Source organism: Siphateles boraxobius, unplaced genomic scaffold, assembly GCF_051911475.1.
Source record: "Siphateles boraxobius isolate OS27281-9 unplaced genomic scaffold, OSU_SipBor_1 30, whole genome shotgun sequence".
NCBI lineage: Eukaryota > Metazoa > Chordata > Actinopteri > Cypriniformes > Leuciscidae > Siphateles > Siphateles boraxobius.
Genome location: NW_027508920.1, coordinates 17,119,861 through 17,131,801, shown reverse-complemented (window position 1 = coordinate 17,131,801; position 11,941 = coordinate 17,119,861). Strand labels below are relative to the sequence as shown.

Below are 11,941 nucleotides of genomic sequence, written 5' to 3'. Positions count from 1 at the left end.
TGTCTTTCCCTGAGTGTCAGTCGTCAAATCCCTCATCTTTGCTTTACTGTGTATGACTCTTTTTAAAGAAATGTTCTGGAATAAATACAATAGTAAAATCTATCGACAGCATAATTTCAAGAATAATTTAATGTTTTGACTCAATATCAAGGCCATGTATTCCTATTTACGCATGACTGCGAATGCCAAAAAAAGGCCGTCATGTCGTGCATCCACTCCACAAGACGCAGGAATAACGTCTAACCCATTTATTTTTCTTGCGAATTTTTTTTGTACACAAAAAGTAAATTTCAGGGTGCTAAGCCCTAGCCTATTTTTTTATTTTTTGTAAGTAACTTAAATCTTACCTGGACACTCTCAGTACATCCAGCAACTCCAAAGCTCTTAAAACTATCTCACTGTGTTATTATTTGCATGATATTCCTGACTTTATAACCTGTAATTGTACTCTCAATTGTATATTTACCCCATGGCATTGATTTTGTATGTCTTAGAAATGCAATAAAAAAAATAATAATAATAATAAAACGCAGGAATTACGTCAGAAATGCACTAGTTCATCCGCTCAGAAAAATAGCCTACTATTTGTGCAATTACGGATTGTTGTTGTTTTTTTATTCACATTTTGTTTTAAAACCGTCCACTTAGGCTACTTAGACTACGGTTACACTCTTGAGGATAGGCTATCAAAAGTGTAACGTGTTCAAAATGCTGTTCTGTTACAAATAAGGATGCATTTAATGTTAATGTTGTAGGCTACTTTATTCACTTTATGTGATTCGGTTGATTCGATGTTCAAGTTGAATATGGTAAAAGGCTCCCTTTGTTAAAAACGTCTCGTTTGAGAATTGAGAACGCCTGAGAATTAACGCTACAATATAATACATTGTAAACATTCAGAACAAACCTAAACATAAATGAATGAGGAAAATCCCTCACGTTTGGTCCTTCTCCTTCCATAATTCATATAATATCTGCTTGTAGGCTACAGTTTTAGTTTATTTTTTAAATATAGCATAGCTAGGCTACTTTTAAGATTGTAGGCTACAATAAAAGTGCACATTCAGTAGGCCTACTATTAACTTTTGTTTTTTCACAAGGATCACACCTGCGTTAGCCTATAGCCATTTTGTATCGTGACCTGTGATGACATTACTTGTGTATGGGAGCGGTGGCAGCGGGCACAGGTGTGTTAGGAAGTGCCTCACCAACTTCCCTCACCATACCACATTCCTCACATTCTTACAACCCAAGAAGGAACACAATAAACATTAGTCTTTGATGAATTAAACCTCCTGGACCGACTGGTACAACTGGAAAATCAAGTGTTTGGTCTCCACAGCATGATTTGAGCAACTCAAACACTTCACGCAGGGCGTCCGTGAGGATTCATGCCTCAGCTGAGCGCTGGACATGTGTGGAGCTGCTGGGAGCCGAGCGGGACTAGAAGCAGAGGAGGGCGGGATGGAAGAGAGAAGGAGAACAAGATGATCAAGCGAGAGGTGGAAGAGAGAGATGGAAGAGAGCGGAGATGGATGAGGTGGGTGTTTGTTTGGAGTGCTGAGAGTGCATTAACCCTTGTGAAAAAGTGTGCTCAATTTCATTGAATGTGCACTTGTAGCGTCCTGCTATTTTATTCTCAAAAGTACAGCCTATATTTACCATTTTTATGCCTTACCACAGTTAATTACACTTTTAAAAAGTGCACTTTGTAATAATGTCAAATAAAATGTTTGGTAAAACTTTTATTCTAATAGGCTACACGTTACATGTATTTACTATAGTAATAACTAAAGTAGGCATAATTACATGCAACTAACCGTAACCCATAGTAAGTACATGTAGTTAATAACTATTACTCAGTACTTAAATGTACACTATAGACACATTAAAATGAAAGTGTAACCAATATTTATACTGTAAAGTACATTGTTTTAATTATCTTTTGTCAAGAAGTACACTGATTTTGATGTGTTGACTAACATACTGTACTAAGGGACATGTGAAGTACATTATTATAATTTTAACTGTAGTGTTTTTTGACGTTAGGTTTGAACGTTAATATATTTTAAATGTTCTAAATTGCAACTTCTTGCAATAAAAACAAGAATCTGGGATTTGTTAATTCTCTCTGAGCTTTATTTAACTGGCAAAAGTGCAAAAAAAAACAGATTTTCAAAGTTTTCTCTGACCAACTTATGTGTATTATTTTGTATATGAAAAAAATAATATTTTGATGGCTGCAACACACTCCAAAAAATTTGTGACAGAGGCACGTTTACAACTGTCACACGACCTTTCCTTTTACACTTCCTATTACACTTTTTAAATGTAATCTTTTGGGAATTGAGGATACTAATTGTTGAAGTTTTGCAAGAGGAATATTCCTCTTGCAAAACTTCAACAATTAGTATCCTCAATTCCCAAAAGATTACAATTCCCAAGACAGCTGCTCGGCAGTCTGTGGTCATCGTTGTCTGATTCCCCTTTTCAATACGAGACAGATCTGGACTGCAGGAAGTCAGGCACATCCTAGTGTCTACAAACCACTCACTTTTAGCATGTGCAGAATGAGGCCTGGGATTTTCTTGCTTCCCAGGAAAGATGTCATTAAATGTCTATGTACAATCCCAAGATACGACTCCATGTCACTGATACTTTCACACACACATGCCGTTTGCACTGATGCTCCTCCATACCAGGACAGATGTTTGCTTTGGCACCTGTCGCTATTCTGAATGGTCCCTTTAGTCTTTGGGACTGATGCCTGTTTTTCCAAAAAAACGAGCTGAAACATGGACTCATCTGACCACAGCACACATTTCCACTGTCTTTTGAATAATCTGAGATGAGCCAGAGAACTCGCCGGCATCTCCGCATAGAACCGATGTATAGCTTTTTCCTTGTGTAACAGAGATTCAAGATGCATTTCTTGATGCAGCGTCAGACTGGGTTAAATGACAACAGTTTTCCAAAGTACTCTTGAGCACATGTGGCTGTATTTAACAGTAGCATGATGGTTTCTCATGCAATGCCATCTGAGGGGTCAAAGGTCACACACATTGAAAGGAGGTTTCCTGTCTCTGGATTCCCTGAATATTTTCACAATATCACTGCATGTATGGTAGAAGGTGAAAGACCTAAATTCTTTGAAATCAACTAATCAAATCAAAATTTGTTTATACTTACAAAATACAACTAAGTTGGTCAGTGAAAACTTTGAAAATCTTTTCTTTGTACTTTTTTCAGTTAAATAAAGGTTAAATGATGGAATTATAATCGAATTAACAAATCACAGATTTTATTGCATTTTACAAAATGCCACAACTTTTCTGAATTTGGAGTTGTATGCTAAAGTGTATTTCTTTTTCAAAAAGGAAAAGAGTTTCAGATTCTCAGTTCTTATACTGTAACTACTGTAGGCCTACATACAAACGCATAGATGATTATACTGACTAGCCTACTACAGATACTTCCGTAGAGTGATTCCCTTAAAGGGTTAGTTCGCCCATTTAAGACATGAAGTTGTATGGAATCCTTACCAGCACTATAGTGCATACAAACTGACCCACTCTGTAGTCACCTCCCTGGTCAGAGTTCTGGCCGCTGGAAGTTTTTCAAGAAAGTACTCCCGGTTAGTTTCCGGGGCCTCAAAACTGTGCGTTTTTACGTGAAAAAATGATTTGCGTTTCAAAACTTGATTAATTTAACACACAAAAAACACGCCGGTCAAAATTCATACCTCAGTTTTAATCGGCACTATTTTCTTTCCATTTCTATCAATCCGCGCTGCTGTCAACGTCAACAGTGCGCACGTTCCGATCAGCTGTTGATAGCGCGACTCACTGACAACATGTCTGACTGCGAAACTTCTGATGATGAAACCAATTTTAGCACAATGTCAGAGGGAACAGATGAGGATGAAAGTAATTTTAGCACAACGCCAAAGGGATACCTTTATGAACCGGAGTATAGGCTACCGATACCGAACTTCAACAGATATGGAGATAGAACGGGAAGAGAGAGAGCGAGAGGACAGAGATGAAGTTGTCCAAGTTGATGCTGGGCCCACAGCTGTAGCAAGAGCAAATTGTACCTATACTGTTTTTATATTAGACATCTTTTCACGTGTTTTCCACTGGAGTCTAACATTCTTGTGGTCACAGCCTGGAAATTTACAAGTTCGCACCATCGTTCATTTTCTACTTTTTACGTCGTTTCGTAATCGATTGTGTAAACACTATGGAACAGCTGATCGGAACGTGCGCACTGTTGACGTTGACAGCAGCGCGGATTGATAGAAATGGAAAGAAAATAGTGCCGATTAAAAGTGAGGTATGAATTTTGACCGGCGAATTTTTTGTGTGTTAAATTAATCAAGCTTTGAAACGCAAATAATTTTTTCACGTAAAAACGCACAGTTTTGAGGCCCCGGAAACTAACCGGGAGTACTTTCTTGAAAAACTTCCAGCAGCCAGAACTCTGGGAGGTGACTACAGAGTGGGTCAGTGTGTATGCACTATAGTGCTGGTAAGGATTGCATACAACTTCATGTCTTAAATGGGCGAACTAACCCTTTAAAGAGATAAAATAATTTTTTGTTGTTGTTGAGAAAGGCCTCAGTGTTTTATTTTTATTTAGTCTTTTCAGTTAAAGTCAATGGGGTTCAAAATTGCAGTAAGTGTTCAGACTTAAAACAGATAATAAAACAGGCTAAAAACAATCCCACTCACATTAAAGGAGGGACCTGATTATATATAAACCTGCCAGCCGCACGGCAATAGGAACTCCCTGACAACTACCACAAGACCCTAGCGTTTCTCACAGATTCCTTTGGTTTAGCCTATACTGTGGCAATATCATGATTCCCTCTCTCTCAGACTGCATTGGAGGAACTGGCCGAACTGGAGTCAGCGTCTGGTTCCGATAGCAGCCGTGTGCTTGCTTGTCCTGGAGAGTCGACTGCTTCTCGCTGGGCTGATGTGTGCTGCGACGGCTCTTTGTGCTTCAGCCTTACGCTTCCTGCTCGGTTATGGACAGAAAGTAAAGCCGGTCAGTCTACTATTGAATTCATTTGACTTCTTTCTTAGATCTAGAGGAATTGAACATGTGCTTCAGAGCAATAGGGCTTTTAGTTGTGCATCCTTTGCCAGCTTATCAGTGTCTACAATTGAAATTATGTCATGTAAATAAATATTGCTGTTTTTGTATGTGTGATTTTCTCAGCATTTACCGTACAATGGTGAGGTGATAGTGAGAAAAACTGCTGAAAACCAGCAGCAAGCCAGGTGAGAGAGAACAAATCCAGATTTTTATTTTTTTTGCTTACATAACTGCACATTAAACCCTCCTGTTGTGTTGAAAATAAGAGTTTGTCTCCATGCAATTCTCCATGAATCAACACTATGAAAAACACTTATGAGTCATGCTTTTACAGAAAACCTCCATTATGACTTGTCATAAAATATGAGAAATTATGAACTCCTATTGTGTTCAGTTAGTTCCATTCTTTGTGATCGGAGTCAGTTTAAACCACATGTTTTTATGTTCAAAATTAGTTGCACAGACACAAAATAAAACAAGAAACTGGGAATTCTCCTGGGACGATTCAGAAGATGAGCCCTTCATTTCAAGTCTTTAAGTTCTCATGTGTATCAGATTTTAGTCAAGCTACAAATAAAGCTTTTCTGGTTTTTACCGGACTCATTCAATTTGACACGATCGTAGTCACCAAAATGTGTATAGCCTTTCTAAAAAAACACATTCATGACCCTAAATGAGAAAAAGTCACACAATTTCAAGAATAAATAGTTTAACCAGTGTTTCAAGTAGCTTAAACATCGAATGTGGATCAACTTGACCAGCAATGGAATAGAAGAGGAATTTTCTGGGGTCAAGACAAGTTGGAAACACTTTACAATAAGGTGCCATAAGTTAATGTTAGTTAATGATGCATTTACTAACATTACTTAACAATGATCTGTACATTTGTCACAGTATTTATTCATCTTTGTTAACTTTGGTTAGTAAAAATTCAACTGTTCATTGTTAGTTCAGGTCATTTAAATAATATTATACAACTTCTGATTTTAACAATGTAACAGTTAATGTTGAAATTAACATAAACTAAAATTAATAATATCTGTCAGAATGATTTCCCCCCCCCCCCCCCCCCAGCTGATGAACAATAAAACAATGACAGCCAATCAGAATCCTGCTTTAAGAGCTGAAGCATTTAAAGAGACAGGTGACAGTATTGCATTGAACGATATAATCCGCTAGTGTGGATGCTAATATAGTTATCATTAAAGTTATCTTTATAGTTATTGTTTTTGTTATCAACAGGACTTAATTCACTGGTCTCATGGTAACAAATATAATGTTTAGTTCTTCTAGCTTTAGTATTTCTACAAAATATTTTTGTTTCTTGCTTCTTTTTATTGATTTGAGAGATGACCCCAAAGTATATTCTGTCAAAATCAATAGCATGATGCCACATATTTAACATGTACTGAACTCAGAAAATTCCTTTAATAAACCCCCCTTACTTGACAACCACTAAAAAAGTATTTTCTATAAATGCTTGTGTAATGAATGTAATTCGCCATCGCGTCAGTTGCTTCACTTCACTGCCATTCACAAATCCTCTCCCGTGGCCTCATGGGATAGTAAAGCGTCCATCGTAGGCGCACTTCAGAACCTCGCCGGTAGTAGTAAGTCATCTGGGTACTTTTTTGCCTACTCTTCATGAGAACTGTGAATTCTTGACACTGTTTTTCACCAACTTTATAGTAGGGAAGTATATGATTTTGGATGCATCCGCTGTCTTCCTGTGGTTAAAACCATTCATTTCATTGATCTTGTTTGTATCAGTATAAATCCACAGCAGGATGCAGGACATCTTGAATCCCTGGTAAATGTTCTAGCCGATGGTTTAGTGGTGTCCGTCCTCCACGAGCCCCTGCCGGACCCCAGCGAGCCCCACATACGAGGGCTTCTCACCAGACTACAGGTTTGTCTCTTAAGGATGGGTGGTGCATTAACAAAATTTTGAACCATAGTAGGCCCATCCTTACTTTCTGTCAGAATGAACACTGTCATTAATGGAATGTGTTGTAGTCATTATGCTGTCATGTCGAACTCATTACACATTTCAAATAATGTAGCCTAGTGTTGTAAACAGACTGCTCTTGTTAATCCTGCTAGACATGAATTACAAACATTTATAGATACCAATCATTTGTCTTTTTGCATTCAGGCAGTGTCTCAGACTTTCCGCGGGGGGGCCTATGAGGAAGAGAAGGAGAGAAATGAGAAATGTGCAATTCAAGAAAGAGTTAACCAGATACACTCTTACCTGCAGGACAGGTGAGCTGTGAAGATCTACATACACAGATATCCCAAATATTTAGCTGTTGTCACAAACTCTTCAGGCTTCAATATGTGTGGCTGTTTCTATGTTTGAACAGCCTGTCATGTCATGATTTCAGTCAGCGAACTGACATGCGAAGAAACATGCTTTCAATTGAATGTTTATGAGAAATAAAATAACCCCTTGTGAAAAGAAGTTGACCTAATTGTATTGAATGTGTACTTGTAGTGTACTTCAAATCTTAAAAATTATATTTAAAGGGGTCATGAACTGAGAAATCTTATTGTCCTTGAGCTTTTGAAATACAAGAGGTCATCATACTATAAGAATATCCGGTAAGTTTCAGAACTGAAAACTTCCTTGTTAGTCCAAAAACAGCTTTTATTGTAACCAAGCCCAGAGACCGACTCATTGTGGAATGTGCCTATCTATGGCGTAATAGACTTTGGGTGTTTGCAAACAGCAATGACGTGTTTTGTGTTGGCGGGGCCTATACTTAGCCTACAGTTCTGCAGTAGCACTCTATGGAAGCCACAAAATAAAAGAGTAAAAAAAATAATTTCACAATTCTGACTTTATTTCTCACTATTCAGAGTTTATATCTCACTATTCTGAGGAGAAAAATCAGAATATAAACTCTATATTCTGCCTTTCCCCCTCAGAATTGTGAGCTTATCTCACGAATTTCTGACTTTTTTGTGAATGTATTGTGATATAAACGTGCAATTGCAAGTTATAAAGTCCAAATTGTGAGATATAAACTCGCAATTGCGAGGAAAACAAATGTGAAATAAAAATGTTATATGTATATAAATGTAATCTCTTTAATATGTTATAGGTTTAAATATAAATTTATGCTGTAACTGAAGGGCTAATACAATCATGCCCCCTGTGAACTATATATGTGAATATTATGTAGGTCTAGTGTTTACATCAAATTCATCCTTTAAATAATAGTGTAATCTTCGCAGGTACATTTCAACTGTCTGTTCAATGGTTTGCAACGATTAGTCATTAAATGATTAGTCAACCTTGAGAGCTAATAGTAAAAACATGCTAAAAGTTTTCGAGAGTTCCACATATAATACTTAGCAATTTCATATGCAAAGATTTCAGCCAATCACAGCAAGGGTCTCACACAGACACGCCCCTTCCAACAGAGCGCTCAAATCAGAGGCTAAAATAAGCGTAAGAAAAATGCCTTTTTTTCCAAATTATGACAATTTTTGATGTAAAATCATACTAATATTATAAGTACAACCCAGTAAACATAAAATAAAACAATGCAGTTCATGACCCTTTAAAAAACTGTACTTGCAGGTTATATAATACTAATGAAACAAAAAAGCCACTTAAGCCTCTGACCTAAAAAGTACACTATGTAGGCTAATAATATCATATTATATATATATATATATATATATATATATATATATATATATATATATATATATATATATATTAATGTAAAGCACACTTTAAATAATTGCTTTAAAAATCTTTGGTCACGCTTTAAAGAAGTACACTTATTTTAATGTGTTGACTAAAGTAGTACTTGATTATGATTTCGGCTGAAATGTGTTATTTGATATTAAATTTAGAATTAATACATTTTGAATGTACTAATTGCATCTTTACTTCATTGTTATAAATGTGTAATGACAGATATATTTAAAAACATGACATACAAGTTTCAGTAGTAATGTCACTAAAGTATATTTTAGCTTATTTACCATAAATGCTTGTCAGTACATTTGTCAGTTCACTTTAAAAATATTTCAAGGACAGCAGAAGTAATTATGAAATTACATATAAAGATGTACTTAAGTCCTTAAGCAATCGCATTTCATATAAATTTCATCTATAATACATTTTAATTGTATATAACATGCAATGGTCTAAAAACATTTAGTTTGCTTTCAACTATTTTCTTTTAAAGCATATCATTTCCATAGTAAGTACTCTTTGTAAAAGTATGCTAAAGTTTACTTCTTTTTCACACTGTACACACACTGTTTCACACTTGTATTGCCAAAAGCTTATGACAAACGATTAGACACACGCCTACTCATTCTTTATTATGACTATTTATTTCCCACATTATCATGGCTAGATGATGTTACGGTGTTGTATTGTTAAGTGTGTGTTTTCCAATAGTTTGTAATGCTCATGTTCTGTGTGTGTCAGGATGAGCTCTCTGCGTTCCCTGCTGCAGGTTCAGCGGGAGTGTGAGGCGAGTGTGTGTGCGGTTCAGAGCGCGTTACAGAAGCGCTGGGCTCTGCTGGAGGAGTTACACACCAGAGTGACTCTGAGCCCTGACAGCACACAGAAAGCCCACGACATTCACGCCGTCCTCACAGACACTGAGGTGACACACGTCTGTGCCTTATACAATCTTAAGTTGACCTTCTGTGATGTATCTTTACTGATATATGTGTATTTATTTGTGTCGTGTGTGCTTCAGAACCTGTTCGCAGAACTCGGTCAGTTCGAAAGCAAAGTCCAACAGTGCCGGACGCAGCTGGAAACCAATATAAACCTTTTACAGGTCAATACACACATTTATATAGTCCTTTGTGAATAATTTGACAGGTTTTAATGAATTTATGAGGATATTTTCAAGTATACACAGCAACTTTTATATTATAAAGAGTATGGTTTTGCTCAGGCTCTTCGCAGCAGTCATCAGGGTCTGGCCGGGACTTTTGATACCAGCATCGACTCTAAATGGACCAAAGAATTATTACAGTCCAACACAGATCTGGTATGAATATGAAGACATTCACAGCCTCTCAGAAAGTCAAGTCAAAATTATTTATGCAGCGCTTTTCACATTACACATTGTTTCAAGACAGTTTTACAGAAAATCATGATGTTAATGTTTAATATCTTAATATCTTCTTGCCTCATTGTCACATTTCGCAGATTAGAGCTGTGTGATGATATAGTTTACATTCAAGCAGTCGATTACATCAGTACACTCTTGTGGCTATGTTCACTCTGTCCGTTTTTGGGATTGACAACCGCATTCACTTGAAATGTACCGCTCACACAGCAACTAAAGGGTTAATTCACCCAAAAATGAAAATTATCCCATAATTTACTCACACCTCAAGCCATCTCACGTGTATATTACATTCTTCTTTCAGCCAAACACAATCAGAGTTATATTAAAAAATGTCCTGACTCTTCCAAGATTTTTAATTTTGAAGCCCAAAAATGCGCATCCATCTATCATAAAAGTAATCCATACGACCCCAGCAATTTTGTAAGAAAAATATCTTTAATTATAACTTCATAGAGTGTAATCACTAGCTTCCGGTAACAGGCAGTTGAGATTTGCTATATATACAGTTGGCTATCACTTTACACTTTATCACAGACAAAACTAGTGTGAAAGAACATATTCTTGCTTTTGATATGCTTCGATTTGTTCAGTAAATCGTTTCTTTTCTTTCCGGTGACAGTTTTCTGAGATCCAAGAGGATTTCATGTCTTTGGAACAGCAGACGTCAAATTTTGTGATCCACTTGAGGGGCCTGAATGCTTCTGAGGAAAAAGAGTCAAGATTATCTCAAGATTATCAGGCACAAACCTCTTTATCGTCGTCTCTTCCTGTTGTTCCAGTGTACGTTGCTTCTCAGAAAGCAGTGCAACCACATTCTGACCCAGCTAGTGACCCAGAGTCTCCAGGAGCCTCACAGAAAACACACTCCAAAATCTCCCCGTTCCATATCCTGTGTGGGATGAAGAGGAGGAAGACATCCACCTAGTTTTGAAAAAAGTGGATTGTTTTTACAGGATGTTTTAATGACAGCAGGTGTAACAACACATTTTAATGCACTTTATGCACATTTTTATATATATTGAAAATGTTTATATATTCTGATAAAGGAAAAAGACATTTCTGTCTATACTGTGACTTTTGATTTTCTACCTGTAAAATGTGTAAATAAGATCTTTTTCATATGCATAATTAATACAATAATATTAATAGCATATTACATTATTATAGTATTGATTGGTGTTTATTAACATAAAATATATACAGTATTGGCCAAAAGTGATTTGTCATTTGTTTTAATGACCATACAAGTTGAAAATATGATTTAAATATTTCAAATAAGAGAGACTCACACAACAACAAAAAAGCATAGAAAAACAAAAGGCTTAGAGTAAAAAACCATACACTGACTACAACATAATCAGTTATTAATATTTTGTTGGTTCTCCCTCTCTTTTTTTTTTTTTTTTTTTAAATGTTCACAGTTTCTTTGTATGACAGCCTGGCCAAAAATGATGTCTGCATAATTCATCATGTTTCATTGCATTATCACAAATAAAATAACTGACTCCAAGCACGCCTATGAATGGACATTTAACTGAAACAAACACAGCCACAGAGAAGTTCTTGCCAGTGGTGGTTTATGCTGTTATTTACTACGTGACCACCAGAGGGGACAATCCATTCAAAAATAACAGCCAGCTCCTGAATCCCAATTGCAATACTTACACGATGCACTTGACTACAAGGTATGTACTTAGTGGTGATATAATTGTCAACACTTA

At 36.4% G+C, this 11,941-nt stretch overlaps 1 protein-coding gene across 2 annotated transcripts in view; it reads left to right on the top strand.

Moving 5' to 3' along the window:
• Positions 1-1,309: 1,309 nt before the first annotated feature.
• The window catches only part of LOC143757334 (uncharacterized), a 252,183-nt gene continuing 241,551 nt past the window's right edge, over positions 1,310-11,941 (top strand). The window contains exons 1-9 of one of the 2 annotated variants that reach the window (XM_077248399.1): positions 1,310-1,540; positions 4,881-5,052; positions 5,227-5,288; positions 6,874-7,012; positions 7,259-7,368; positions 9,560-9,740; positions 9,837-9,920; positions 10,041-10,136; positions 10,840-11,735. In XM_077248399.1, the coding sequence (XP_077104514.1) occupies positions 1,392-1,540; positions 4,881-5,052; positions 5,227-5,288; positions 6,874-7,012; positions 7,259-7,368; positions 9,560-9,740; positions 9,837-9,920; positions 10,041-10,136; positions 10,840-11,145 (1,299 nt within the window). In that variant the 5' untranslated portion in view covers positions 1,310-1,391 and the 3' untranslated portion in view covers positions 11,146-11,735. Of the gene's footprint in view, positions 1,541-4,880; positions 5,053-5,226; positions 5,289-6,873; positions 7,013-7,258; positions 7,369-9,559; positions 9,741-9,836; positions 9,921-10,040; positions 10,137-10,839; positions 11,736-11,941 lie in introns of those variants that run through there. The other variant, XM_077248400.1, reaches the window with a different exon arrangement.